Genomic DNA, 14591 nt, shown 5'->3' with positions numbered 1-14591 from the left:
GGTTACTCTTGTTGCTTCAGTGGCTGGTGTCAAAAAGGTTTTGCTTACAAGCGTGCTGGAATCCCATGCTGAATCCATAATTCAAAAAGGAACTTGCCTTGGCACTTCCAGACATTCATTTGCAACGCGCAAAGCGCATTGGATGGACGCAATTCTTTGTACTCAATAAACTCGAGAGCTCGGTAAAATTGCTGTGCTACCATCGTGATACCGGTTGTTGCTCCCTTTCCAAACTTGAATAAGTAGTCGCCACTTGACTGAACTTGACCTCAATCTTCCAATACCACGCACACACACTCACATACACACACACTCACACACACATACACTCACTCACTCACTCACACACATTTTGCTTAGGGGAATCATCATGTCTGAATACGGATTTGTAAAAATTGAAAGGGATGTTGCAAAAGCAGTCCCAAACCCAAAACCACCTACCCCACAACTCAACACTGACTTGCCAAACTCCAAAGTCTCGCAATATATTCTTGAATATGCACAAGAGAAATTACCAACCAAGGTGCTTAACCACTCCTTGCGTGTGTATTTGTATTCGAGGGCTATAATCAAGGATCAATTCCCTGATTGGAACCTTGATGATGAGGTGGTGTTTGTAACCAGCTTATTGCACGACATTGGAACTACCGACCAAAACATGAAAGCTACAAAAATGTCCTTCGAATTTTATGGTGGTTTGCTATCCCGTGATTTGGTGTTGAACCAAACTAAGAATCAGGATTACGCTGAAGCTGTTAGCGAAGCAATCATTAGGCACCAAGATTTAGGAGAAAGCGGCTACATTACTACCTTGGGGCTTATATTACAAATTGCTACCACTTTGGACAACATCGGTGCAAATACCAACTTGATCCATCTCGATACTTTAGATGCCGTTAATAAAAAGTATGGTCGTGAAGGATGGGCTACATGCTTTGGTGGAGCTATTGATAACGAAAATAAATTAAAACCATGGGGCCACACTAGTTCCTTGGGAGTGACCGAGTTTAGAGACAGTGTTTTGGGTAATAAGGTAAAATACGAGAAGTTGTAAGTAGGGCACATTATTGTAGTGAAAGCAATGCAATTACACCTTTTTTTTTGGTTCAATAGTAAGTTCTAATTGGCTCAATTGTTTTGGAGCTTGGCCAATAGGTTGTGTGATGATAGAGATAGCAAGCTTATGTCCGTTTGGAGTGTTGGCTATATTCCTGCGGTGCCAACAAGTCCAAAAGACCCTATTGCATAGTAGGATATAATAATGTTGTGGAGTATGATGTGTTGTTCACGGTTACATGTTTACAGTATATGAAGCTGTAAAGGACTGTTTGTAATGACAGATGTGAGTTCCGCTCATTGTAGAGAATTGATGATTGCAAACAGATTAGCGATGGTGGTTAAGAACGGAGAGATTGATCAAAAATTCTGTAAACAAAAAAAAAAATCCACACTTTTTACTTTCTCCTACCTAAGTACACAAATGTCCGAGCAAGACAACGCACGTATGTTGAAGTCCTAAGAAGAGATCGCGATCAGCTTTATTAACAATTCAATGTGCTTTCTCATGGGTGTGCCCGAAATGTTTTGAAATGGTGAAGCACAACCAGTGGAGAAAGTCCACAGATCATATTTAGCAATATTAAAAGCTTCCGATTTGGCGGAAGATATACAATTGAAGATATTCGAGCTAGCCGATCAAGCTATACAAAACTACAAACTTGAAAAGGATATTGCTGCATTTTTAAAGAAGGAGCTAGATCAAGTCTATGGTCCAACCTGGCATGTGATAGTCGGGAAAAGTTTTGGAAGCTATGTCACCCATGAACAAGGTTATTTCGTCTATTTCTACATTGGAGAGTTGGCATTCCTAGTATTCAAAAGTGGATAAAAGAGGAGGTAGTCTATGTATGTCTATGAATCTTTAAATTTTTCTTCTTGTCCCCCAAATAATGTAAACACTGGTGCATGTAATCTATCTCTGCCTTTCAAGAAATCCAATTCCATAACAAACAAAAATTCCACGATTTCAGCACCAGCTTTGAGAGCTAACTCACCAGCACCATAAGCTGACCCTCCTGTTGCCAAGATGTCATCAACAATCAAAACCTTTGCGCCTTTTGGAATGACATCTTGTTGAAGCTCAAACACATCTGAGCCATATTCCTTTTGAAACTCAACTTGATAAGTTGGTCCTGGCAATTTGCCTGGCTTCCTAACCGGTACAAATCCAGCATTTAAAGCCAAGGCCAAAGTTGGACCAAACAAAAACCCTCTGCTTTCCAACCCGATAACATAATCAACTTTTTTGTGGCCCACGTGCAATTTGAAGGCAGTAATCAATTTGTTGAACAAATCAGGCTCTGCAAATATTGGTAAAAAATCTTCAAAAAGAATCCCTTCCTTGGGAAAATTGGGGAATTGTTTTAAATGAGTTTTCAACTCTCTTGCTAAGGAGCTTATTTCTTTCACTTTGTCCGACATTGTAGTCTCTAATCAGTACAGGGAGATAGGATCGTGAGAGGAGAAGATGGAAAAAAATTTGGGAAAAAAAAAGTTATGTCAGAAGATAACATGAGATTTGCGACACTGCAGCTTTATTCAATTTACTACACTGAACTGACGCGTAAGGAAAATGTCAACACAAGCGCAAAAGATTTCAAAAAAATTCAACAACATCAAAGCAGGACTCAGCAAAGTTACAACAACTACTACTACTTGTCATCATGGACTCTCTGGACACATTCAAGAGAATAAAGAGTGCAAGTCCTTCCATGAATCCGATAAGTCCAACTACGTTGGACAACCTTTCAATGGACTTGAAGGAGAAAAAGTACCATGAAGGACTCAATTTTGACGATGAGATATCAAATCCTAGTCCCTCAATCGGACCTAAAACACCAAAGTCAAGTAAACAAAGGTATTCAAGCTTTTCCAGTCCTAGTGTGGGAGCTTTCACGGATATCTACTCACAAGCTCCGAAAGCTCAACGTTCTCCAAAAAAGTCAATTCTCTCTCCCACCAAAAACTATTCCGAGCTGGTAAATAGGTTAAGAGCAGCACGAGGAAGCCCAGTGAAAACAGAAAACAAAGTTACAGATAGTGGAAAATACAAATGGTCACCGACATCACGTATTAATAGCTTGGAAGAGGAGATGTCAAAATTGCATAGAGATGCTGAAAAGAATGAAATTTATCGAAAGGAGAACCTTCGGTTGCAGAAAGAGATGGAAAAGTTGGAAAGTGTGAAACTTGATTGTGCACAGGCTCAAAAGGATGCAAGTTATTGGAAGACGGAGATTGAATACTTGAAACAAGAGAGCTCACGCTTGAAAGAAGAGAGCTCACGCTTGAAAGAGGAAAATACGCGCTTGCAAACCACTCTTGATTCAAAAGACTCAAAATTGGACCATTTACAAATTGAAAATGAGAAGTTGACTAAACATAAAACGATGCAGGCATCCATTATTGCAAAACGAGATACGAAGATTGCTGAATTAAGAAAATCTTTAAACTTATCAATAGCTTATAGCGACAAGTGGTGCGAGATGATTGATTCTATGGCAGTGGAAATCAGAAAATTGAAACAGCACATACGAGACTTGAAGGGAAAAGAAACAAGAGAAAAGCAGCACAATCTTCGAAGCCATTTTGATGGTGAATTTGCAAATACACGAGCACCCATGGGGAAAACTAGATCCGGGGGAAATGAAGGTCTGTCACAGGCAAGTCGTGAATCAGAACTGGATAGTAGAGCCCTTGACGTTGAAAGGATACGAGAACTCTTTGAAGAAGTTATCTCAGAAAAGTTACCAAGTTTGATGCGATCTCAGATTGGTGTTGAAGCAACACCACAAGGAACATTTGGAGCGGAACAGCGTACCAAGTCGCAGAATATCAATCAGAGTAGCTCCAAGGCGCAAGATCTTGCAGACGCATTGCATAAACAATACAGCGATCATAATTTGATGCCCGATAACGTAACGAGAAACGAAGGAGTATCAGGGTCAAAGGACCAAAATGGTGCATTTGCAGTACGGTTCAACAAAGATCTGCTTGTTCATGAAAACACATTGAAAGCAAAAGGGTACGATAGCGACCATAACCAACAGAACTACCCACATACGGATGGTACACCAGCACAAAACCTCAAAGTGATTGAAACTTTACTCAACGATATAAATGAGCTAAAGAATAAGGCACGAGCTTGGGAAAAGAGTCAAGAAAACGGAGAAAAGCTTGCTGGTTCTGGAGAATCAACTGACCCTGTTATCCACAGTAAAACAAAATCGCAACTGCAATATCGAGAACGGCATCATCCTCCTCGGACCAATTTCAAATCAGATGATAAGTATGGCCTGATGGGACAAGTGTCACAACCTCAACAGTGTCACCATGAGCAATTACCAAATCATAAAGGGCCCCATATAAATGTACAAACGCAAACTGATTCCACGCCCTCGACTAATGACTCCGAAAATGATCGCTATTATCGACAACATGATGGCTCAAAGACCAACGATCGTAGAGCAAGCTTTGAAAAATCTACGCAAACGTATGCTGCACCACCTTTCGAGGCACAAGTTGGTGCTGAAAGGGGTGGCACCGTGCAAGAATCAACGGTTATATCCATCAAGGAGGGTTTGAAGAGCAATAGTGACCCCCGTATCTTGCCAACTTATTCGAATGGTGATCAGGATTCAATCCCAGAGCACTTGCAGTTTTGTTCTGGCGTAGATGATCTCGAAATTACATGCTTATGCACCAAGTGTCTGGCCAATCGTGACTATACTAATTCCAACAGGGGCTGGGTAACTGAAATTGAAAGTAAACCTACGTTGATGACCCCAGCTAACTGATTATACTATCGAGAACTATTGTGAAATTTTTTGACAATCTGTAGAACTATGAAAACCTTTACGATTTTACGCAGGATTAATTTGATGATGTAAAAAATAGGGCTAGTTCGACTATAAAATAACGCTTCCTTTTCTGAGTCTTGTGTCCCTCTACCCCTCTCCTCTTAGACGAAGTCTAATTGCGGAAAAAAGTGTCTGCTTCTTCGCTTCAAAAGTATGGGACGATTAAATTGAGAGTGAGATATTCCCACGAAGATGAAATAGTTTATGCATTAGATGAAGCAAAGCGGGGTGTATTAAAAACAGTCAAATTCTAATCCACAATAGAAGAAAGCTACACAAATTGGTTAGACAATGTTATTTGACTGCGCTGATGATGAGGAAGAGGACCAAAACTTTGCGTAAGTTAAAATCTAAAATTATAGTGACGCGTGAACAAAACATGATTTTTTTCGATGATTGAGCCAAACGTTTTTCGGTGATACTTAAGTATCCCTACATATCCCAGTATGAGTACGATCCCGTGTAAGGCGCTAAATTGCATACGGCACTGGAGGTCAAGATACATAGCGAGTACGGGAGGGAGGTCCCTCAAAGCAGAATAGTTTTTGAGCCAAGCACGAGTGTCGTCACAGAACATTAAGAAGCACAAACCACGACGACACTGCTTGAGTTTCTAAAGCTGTTGATGAAGGTTATAAGTCCTTACGGCTCAACTTTGAACAAACCACTGTATCCGGAATACCGTAAGTCTTAGTTTTCACAGTGGGTTATAGGTTGTTTATTTTGGAAATGTAAAATTTCATAAAAAAAATCGCGCCCTCAATTGTATGCAAACATTTTGTTTTTTGTTTTTGTTTTTTTTTTTTTTTTCTACCACTTTTTGATGTTTATTGTTCAGATTCCAATTTTGTGAAATGACACGAGTCGAATATAAGCCTTATGTCCTTTTGATTAATTTCATCTTTTTTTGCAAACTGAAACGTGATTATTGTGTTTGATGAGACTGCGGCTTGTTCGCAAGATTAGAATTCCTATTTCTTCTTTTCTTTTTTTTTTTTCGGATTTATGCACTTGTTTGAACAGACCAAAAAATTGGAAAGAGATTTCACGCTTGATGAGGGATTGTAACTACATGTCGGAAACGACATGCTCGACACACATCGAGTCTTGCAACATTTCCCGTACTCACATTCGTGCGTTACTCCTTTATTGAACCATTACTAATGAATCCAATGTAGCAACCTTAAAATAGAAAACAGCAACTATAGAACGTTAATACTTTGCATGTTCTCATCCTATTTTGGCATATCGTCCTGTCCCTGCTAAGAATTAAAGAGGCAAGAAACACTCTCTCAACATAAGTGCTTGGATAGTAAACAGACTAAAAAAAAGTGTTTGACAATGGAAAGTAAAGTTTGTTTCACAAAATCAAATTTACTTTTTTTTTTTAAGCCAATCTGCAGCGAATCCTCCCCCCAAATTAGGAATAATGGTAAACATAAACACAACAAAAAATTACCAATCTCGAAATCTCTCTGCTAAATAAATTCACTATTACTCTGACGTCTATGTTTATATATATATATATATATGTGGTTGTTTAGAGCGTGCAGTGAAACAGATGACCTATGCACTTGATGATCACTCTTGCGCTAATTTTAGAAAAGCTCATCGTGTCATTAGGCGCAACATGATCCTTTCCATGCTCCTCAGCACTATCTCCCAAGAAGTGTAAATTGTGGATACCACCTCCCTCCTCGCACCTTTTGTGTTGTTGAACTTATGACATAATCAAACCTACTTTGGCCATTGTTGAATTGTGTAACATTTCTCTCAACTCTGTAACCCAATTTCACCACAACAATACCCAACCTACAAAACACAAACTTAAATATTTCTTCATCATTTGTTTATAATTTCAACCTACTTGGGTTACTTCTCTTTTCTACAAACCATGTAACCAAGAAGCAAGTATCACAAACGGTTGCATTATGTACCACCGAAGGTTTGAAACAATAGTGTTATGAAAAACAAAAAGGTAGAAGCATGCAGCATACTACCCGCTACATAACCCTCTCACTCACCCAAACATGACTGCTTCTTTTGAAAACAATCGTATCCTTGTTTTTGTTCTATCTTTAGTTACTTGCATGCATTGTAGGATCAACAATATATCCTTACTTAATGTTGCTATCATCCCTTTCTTTTTAGTTTCTTTCATTTTTTTATAAAGTACCACTACTCACGAAGATCCTACATAATAATTCATCAACTGCATTACGTTTAGGTTACAGCTCACGAGTAATCCCGCCTGCAACTTCCCTCCACCAACCCTTTTGTTTTGCGCCAAGTCGTGATTTGTGTTGTATAATTATTCGGGTGAACAGGCATCAACAAAAACTCATACATTCGTTTCAAAGCAGATAGAATAGAAGAAATTATAATCTGCCCACAAGCCCGCCTTTTGAAAATTACAATTTTCGACAACCAACACCAATCGCTTTTCCTCGATAAGTCCTTAGTGTTTGTTTCACAGACTCGTTTAAAAGCAACATCAGACACTTTTCACAAACCCAAAGACGACACTTTGAACACACACACGCTCTAAGGAGACAGAAAAAAAATTATTGTTAACATTTCTCGAAGTTTTGAAAGAGAATCTTATAATCACGAGCAGGTTTTCTTCGTCAGCAGATCACCATAATAATCAACTAATCTAGCATTCGCCAAGTCAGTCACATTTTCAACTGCTGACCCCATACTTTACAAGTTTTTGCATAGCCGAGTCATTCAACATTTCGACTTTGGCATTTACAAATCCACTCATCGGTACTCGAGTTTAAACTTTCATATCACCCGTTCATTTCATAAAGATTAGCAAGAGTGTCTCCTCTTGCTACATCATCATAATAAAGCATTGACGAACTTCATACATTGCCCCGCATTGATATGCCACAAGCCACATTTACACACTCTGCGAGTAATGAAAACGATTATAAGCTAACAAAGGCAAAAAGCCTATCTGAACAGCTGTGTCTACAACACGATAGATCATCACAAGAACCCATTGAAAGCTCAACTCAAGATCAATACGAAGAAAATAGGCCCCCAACATCGGCATCCTCCACAAAGCAGAGTAAATCGGTGATGACAAAATCAACCACAACCACATCAACGCGTCAATACTTGGGTGATGTTTCTAATCAATACCATAGCAGTGGCCTCAAACCAGCAGCACCCTCGTCAGCGCAGGTGCAGGTGCAGCTACAACCACTGAAGAAAAGAAAGCCTTTTGCCAAGGAGGTTCAACCTTTACAAACCAAAACCAACAGAGTAATACCTATTGTGCCTGACGGAGTACATGCAAGTCAGAAACCACAACAGACTACTTTACTTGTACCATCACGGTTGCCACAAAAAAGACAAGCAACTGAATCATCAACGAATTTGGTCGAAAAATTGAAAATACCCGAACCTCAACCTTTAGCATCTTCACACACCATTGCATCCACCTCAACCTACAAAAAATCGCGGTTGATAGATTATGAGTGGCAGGACCTTGACGAAGAGGATTATGATGACCCATTAATGGCTAGTGAATACGTCAATGATATATTTACATACTTTTACGAGTTGGAACAACGGATGTTGCCTGACTCTCAATATCTTTACAAACAAAAGAATTTGAAACCCAAAATGAGATCAATTTTAGTTGATTGGCTAGTTGAAATGCATTTAAAGTTCAAGTTATTACCAGAGTCATTATTTCTTGCCATTAATATAATGGACCGATTTATGTCCATTGAGGCTGTGGAAATAGACAAGTTGCAATTATTGGCCACTGGCTCGTTATTCATTGCAGCAAAATACGAAGAAGTGTTTTCACCACTGGTTAAAAATTACGCCTTTTTCACAGATGGATCATACCTGGTTGAAGAAATCTTGCAAGCCGAAAAGTACATCTTGACAGTCCTAAATTTTGACTTGAACTACCCCAACCCAATGAATTTCCTTCGAAGGATATCCAAGGCAGATGATTATGACGTGCAATCAAGAACATTGGGGAAATACCTTTTGGAAATCACCATTATAGATTACAAGTTTATTGGAATGAAACCATCCTTGTGTTGTGCCCTGGCCATGTATTTGTCGCGTTTAATATTGGGGAAAATACCTGTATGGAATGGGAACTTGATTCACTATAGTGGAGGCTACCGTATCAACGATATGAGGGAATGTGTGGAGTTAATGTTTCAATACATCATCTCACCCATTGAGCACGATGAATTTTTCAAAAAATATGCAATGAGAAAATTCATGAGAGCAAGTACATTGTGCCGCAAATGGGGGGAAAAGTTTCAATTGGAAGGCAGAGATTTGTTTGATGAAAACTTATCTACTCATCGGTTATCGATTGAAGTAGATAATTGAGAAAATACATACCCCATGACATGATGACATCTAATATTTAATGACGCCACGACTCTTGTTTGAAATCTTGTTTGTTTTGAATAAAACCCACATTCGATTGTATAGTAATATAATCCATATTAGCTAGAAGAGGGAATTGTAAAGAAATGGAATTGAAGAAAAGTCACGTGAACCATTTTACTTATACGCGTCATTTCTTTTCCTCACAATGTAAACAAAATAGAGCTAACAATTTTTCTTTACTACCACAGCACAATATTGGGGTTGCCACCATAACTGGTTAATAAAAGCTAATAATTGGCACATTACAAAACTACATTTGGAGGGGACTATATCTGTTGAGGCTATTTTGCAAAAACTTTTGACCTACGCATACATTTCCCCAAAGAAAGCTTTTACACCACACGCGTTTTTTTCTTTACCATGTTCCAAGGTTACACATTTCTCATCATCAAGTCCCTTGACTTGGATGACAAGGAAGCTGCTCAGCTTGAAGCAATCTTGAACAGACACAATGCAACCAGAGTTTACTCCAAGGATGAATTTGACAACTCAATCAATTACTTTGATCCACCATCAATCACACATATTATCACCCATTCCATTAACTTTATCGAGTATTCACAAGCACAAAAGTCCATGATCCCAATAGTGACCCCAGGATGGATTTACGATTCAGTAGAGCGAAGCATGATGTTACCAATAAAGTCATACAATCCCAACCCTAACTACTTTTTCAGAAACTGTTTTGTTTGTTGTGCTGACAATTTGCCTCAGGGGGATAAAGAGCTCATATATGCAGCAGTGCAAGCTTTTGGAGGCAACTACTTGGACGTGTTATCCAAGTACACCACTCATTTGATAGCAATGGATATGACGAATGAAAAATCAATAATTGCATCTAGTCTCGTTCACGATTCCAACTGCAAAGACCCTGTTATGGATATCAAGATTGTCTTGCCTCATTGGATAGACCATTGCTTGGTAATGGGAAGAAAACTCGATGAAGAAAGTTATGTTCTTCCAGATTCGGATTCTTTTGATATGAACGCTAGTGATCAAGCGGGTGAGTTGTTGAATGAAATCAAAAATGATTTCAGTGCACCGATATTGAATGACTCCGTGCCTAGATCTTCTGACAGCGAATCGTTCGCAAAAGTTGATTACTTTCGGGGTAAGCGGTTTTACCTTTGCTCTGACTTTAACCTTTCTCAAAGACTTGCAAACTCAATCAAAGCATTGATCGAGAAACTCGGTGGTGTAATTGCCACCACCCACAAAGAGGATATTGATATCTATCTTGGAAAATATCGCAGTGGTGAAGCTTACCAAAAGAGTCGTCAAAACAAACGCATCATCATTGCAAATTTGCAGTGGTTATATTCCATTATTGTTACAAAGAAATGGGTGTTGCCATTAAACTCAAACATCCTCTACTACCCGATCCCATCCAAACATATTGACGAATTTAAAAACTTGAAAATCTCCATTTCCAACTATAGTGGTGACTCGAGAGCATACTTGTCGAAATTGATAACTTTGATGGGTGCAACATTCACCAAAACATTGACTAGAGATAATGATTTTCTTGTTTGCGCCAAACCTGAAGGTAAGAAATATGATGCAGCTACGTCGAAATGGATTGGTATGGATGGTAAACCAGAGGTTAAAATAGTGAATCACATGTGGTTGGAAGATTGTTTTGTTCAATGGATGAAACTTGATCATACCGATGCCAAGTATACAAACTTTGGCAACCTGGACTTGGGGATGGAACCACTAGTTGGTGGAGCACATTTGAATAGTGATCATTTGGACGAACCCGATGCAGACAATGCAAATGTCACTAGCAATGTTGATGATAGTATGAGCGAGGATGAAAGTACACAATCAAGAAAATTGATTCATCCGGCACCATTATCCACCGCCAAGAGAGAAGTCACATCTAGCGGTGATTTGATAAAGTTTGCACAGAAACCAGCCGAGGCAGAGAACGACGACGACGATGCGATGAGTATAAACTCGCCACCTAATGGCACCCCTAGTAAGTCTGACATCAGTGCCGAAATCAATTCACCCAAAACACCCAATGATTTTGATGAGCCTGGTGTTTTCAACTCCCGCTATGGAGGAAGATCAGCGGCCAAAAAAGCAGCGGCAAAATTGCATGACAACATGAGTGACTTAAATGCCTATTTGAAAATGTCCAAAAGCAGCAAAAAGATGGAGAGTTACATGAATGAGTTAGAAAATACAATACATTCTAAACGGAAACATTTGCAGGGAACTAATGACTCCAAAGCTGACGTTGATAGCTCCGATTTGAAACGCCCACGCACAGATGAATGTAGCATTATCGCCATCATGACCGGTTGTGAACAAGATATCGAATTATCCAAGAGCGATTACACCAAATTACAATCAATTGGTATAAAAGTAATCACTGATTTGTCAAAGTACACTCCCAATACATTAATTGCACCCAAAATTCTACGAACTGAGAAATTTTTGAGAAGCTTGAGTAAAGTTGATCGTATTGTTCATCCTTCATTCATTATCGATGTGTTGGCAAATGCTGAGAATAACGGCGACGTTTTAAGCTTGTATCGAATTGATGACTATGCCTTGGATAAAGTGAATCCCTTGGCAAATGCAGACTTGGGTGTCGAAAATTTACAACTGTTGTTGCTGAAAAATGACACTCGTGGGAATCTTTTGCAAGGAATCAGCTTGAATCTTAGTAAAAACTTGAATGGGGGGATTGATGTCATTTCGAGAATTTTGCAAGATCATGGACTTAAAGAGTTTGAGGAAGTGCCAGCTACAATTACAAAAAAGACTCCAATTTGTAGCTGCAGTTACAATGGCAAGAAAGTGTCTATATTGATCGCCAATAAGACTAAAGACCTAAAACTTATCACTAGTTTCAAAAGGAACCACACCAACGCAATGGTTCTTAGTTGGGACTGGTGTGTGAAATCGATTTTTGCCATGAAGTTACAAAAGTTTGACGAGTTCGAATTGTAAACAAGGTTTCTTAAGGAGAAAAAAAAAAGGTAATATACAAAATATATGTCTAACATATGAAAATTCCTATCTGGCTTGTAGTAGTTGTCCCCCCTCTTTGCCCTCAGATATCTATCAAACTAGGACCCTCTCCATTTGCTTGTCTTTGGTATTGTTGTGGCTGTGGCTGTGGTTGAGCATTCCCAAACCCGTACCCAGTGTACGCCGTATTGATCTGCTGTTGTTGTGGTGGTGGTGGTGCATTTTGTTGTTGGTAGCCAATGCCAGTGTTTAAGAATGGATTTCCTGTAGCATTTGAACTAACTCTATGTTGATCATTGCTAACTTGCTTATAACCAGTTCCACTAGAGTTGATAAAGTTTTGAGTTCTTGTGTGTTGATGTGGAATACGAGCAGCACCAGTGTTTCCAAAAGTATCCAAGCCTGTTCCCTGGGTCAAAAGGTCATTCAACTCATGAGTCTCATTGAATCTCGATGATGCAGTGTTTTGTTGTTTCAATGAAGCTGTAGGTTGAGTATAGAATTGAGCTTGTTGTTGTTGTTGTTGTTGTTGTTGGTATTGCTCTTGTGTCTTTTGTTCAGCCAATGCATTCAATGTTTGAGACTGTGATTTAGATTGATTGTTTCCTGAGTCGGATACGAGAGCGAATGGATTATTGGATCCTGTTTTCAAAGGCTGTAACTGTTCCTGCTGTTGGGGTTGTCCATAATTGAAACCGGTAAACTGATTAGGTTGATACTGAGGTTGCTGCTGTTGTTGTTGCTGTTGTTGTTGTTGGTCAAATTGGTTTTGATACAATCCCGTCTCCATCGAATTTTGAATAGGATTTCCAAACATGTCATATTGTTGATACTGCTGGGTTGGTTGTTGAAAGAATTGTTGTTGTTGTGGTTGTTGGTAGTAGCCAGTCAAGAAATACTGTTGTTGTGGTTGTTGCTGCTGCTGCTGCTGCCCTTCATTCAAATCCAACAAGTTTGCATTTTGATTTTGCCTTCTCAATTCCTCCTCCTCTAACGAAAGCTTAATTGCAGCTTCTAATTCAGGATCATTCTCAGCTTCTCTAGCACGAAGTTGCTCCTCCTCAGCCGTCATTCTTGACAATTCCAATGCCCTTTGCAAATCCGCGTCATATGGCTCATCACCGCCTCTATCTCTTCTCTGTTCCCTTCTTCTGTCTCTGTCTCTTCTGCCCTCGCCAAAATTGTCATCGTCGTCACCATCATCAAACGTACCAGTACGTCTTCCACGTTTGGCCAATGCACGCTCATGTTTTAATCTCTCATCATCCCTCAACAATGAAACCAATTCCTTCGCCTTGACTCTAATTATCGCCCCTTGATCCTTGTCCAGGTCATCAAGATGAATAAATTCCCTTAATGTCTTGACAATATAGATGTTATCTTTAGCCCACAAGACACATTTTTCCGAACCAAACCTAACCAAGTAATCCAACACTGTCAAAGATTTAGCAATATGTCTCCAATTTTTACCTTTATCGTTAAGACGGCGATCTAGCATATCCATAACTTCCATAAATTCGGTTTGTGACTGATATGTGCATGATGCTATTTCTTCCATATCATAAGTTGTTGGCCCCGTGGCGTCGTTCGAAGTTGCGTTTCTCACCAAAACTTGTGCTGATGAGTAGCCGCCAACAACATTCTTCATAGACCTCACTATCTTGGACATGGTGTATATTCTATTGCTGGGTGTTGTATAATTCTATTGTCGTAAATCTACCAGTTTCCGATGTTTTTGGGGAAAATTTGATTGCTAATGGAAATGTAGTCAGCAATGTAAAAACAAATCGTAAGTTAGCAAGTTGCTTTGTATCTCTGATAGTAACTGTTGTATGAGGATATTCCACAATGACACTCTTCTATAAATAGATTGAAGTTGAATCAACTAAGGTGAAAGCAAAAAGTGATGATTATGCAATTTTGTCCATTTTTCCACGAGCCGAGACTTGTTGAGTCTGTCATGCAATCGGAAAGTTGGTTTAGATGATTAGGATAAATTTTGGTAACATGTACACGACTTGTGGTTATATTCTTTCCAGTGTTGTTTTAATTGATTTTTTGCAGCTACAAAGAACGGTAGTAAATTGAAAGTATGGTTAGGTCTGAGAGACTTAGTTCAGGTGATCAGGAATGTTCAATTTATAAATGCGTGTCAGAGGAAGCAGAAAAAGGGGAAGAATTCCTTGGACAACTGTGTATAGCAAAAATTTGTCAGGAAAAACAAAAGAAAGCCCTATTGTTTTGTGAAAATGA

At 39.1% G+C, this 14591-nt stretch overlaps 7 protein-coding genes across 7 annotated transcripts; 5 read left to right on the top strand and 2 right to left on the bottom strand. All coding sequences in view use genetic code 12, as the record gives it.

Annotated features, from left to right (window-relative positions):
• Positions 1 to 370: 370 nt before the first annotated feature.
• CPAR2_214080 (cyanamide hydratase) lies at positions 371 to 1054 on the top strand (the record flags this gene model as incomplete). Its single annotated transcript, XM_036810388.1, has 1 exon — positions 371 to 1054. The coding sequence occupies one exon, from the start codon at positions 371 to 373 to the stop codon at positions 1052 to 1054; it is 684 nt and encodes a 227-aa protein (XP_036666930.1).
• A 426-nt stretch (positions 1055 to 1480) lies between these two features.
• Positions 1481 to 1888, top strand: CPAR2_214070 (dynein light chain; the record flags this gene model as incomplete). Its single annotated transcript, XM_036810387.1, has 2 exons — positions 1481 to 1502; positions 1635 to 1888. 2 exons carry the CDS (start codon positions 1481 to 1483, stop codon positions 1886 to 1888), a joined length of 276 nt encoding a protein of 91 aa, XP_036666929.1.
• A 23-nt stretch (positions 1889 to 1911) lies between these two features.
• Positions 1912 to 2481, bottom strand: APT1 (adenine phosphoribosyltransferase; the record flags this gene model as incomplete). Its single annotated transcript, XM_036810386.1, has 1 exon — positions 1912 to 2481. The coding sequence occupies one exon, from the start codon at positions 2479 to 2481 to the stop codon at positions 1912 to 1914; it is 570 nt and encodes a 189-aa protein (XP_036666928.1).
• A 242-nt stretch (positions 2482 to 2723) lies between these two features.
• Positions 2724 to 4856, top strand: CPAR2_214050 (uncharacterized protein; the record flags this gene model as incomplete). The annotated part of the gene is made up of 1 exon (XM_036810385.1): positions 2724 to 4856. One exon carries the CDS (start codon positions 2724 to 2726, stop codon positions 4854 to 4856), a length of 2133 nt encoding a protein of 710 aa, XP_036666927.1.
• Positions 4857 to 7808: 2952 nt separating this feature from the next.
• CLB2 (B-type cyclin) lies at positions 7809 to 9290 on the top strand (the record flags this gene model as incomplete). The annotated part of the gene is made up of 1 exon (XM_036810384.1): positions 7809 to 9290. One exon carries the CDS (start codon positions 7809 to 7811, stop codon positions 9288 to 9290), a length of 1482 nt encoding a protein of 493 aa, XP_036666926.1.
• A 423-nt stretch (positions 9291 to 9713) lies between these two features.
• Positions 9714 to 12317, top strand: ESC4 (Esc4p; the record flags this gene model as incomplete). The annotated part of the gene is made up of 1 exon (XM_036810383.1): positions 9714 to 12317. One exon carries the CDS (start codon positions 9714 to 9716, stop codon positions 12315 to 12317), a length of 2604 nt encoding a protein of 867 aa, XP_036666925.1.
• Positions 12318 to 12420: 103 nt separating this feature from the next.
• Positions 12421 to 14007, bottom strand: CPAR2_214020 (epsin; the record flags this gene model as incomplete). Its single annotated transcript, XM_036810382.1, has 1 exon — positions 12421 to 14007. The coding sequence occupies one exon, from the start codon at positions 14005 to 14007 to the stop codon at positions 12421 to 12423; it is 1587 nt and encodes a 528-aa protein (XP_036666924.1).
• Positions 14008 to 14591: the final 584 nt, after the last annotated feature.

Source organism: Candida parapsilosis, contig 005809 (genome assembly GCF_000182765.1).
Source record: "Candida parapsilosis strain CDC317 annotated contig 005809".
NCBI lineage: Eukaryota > Fungi > Ascomycota > Pichiomycetes > Serinales > Debaryomycetaceae > Lodderomyces > Lodderomyces parapsilosis.
This window is presented reverse-complemented; position numbering and strand designations above follow the sequence as displayed.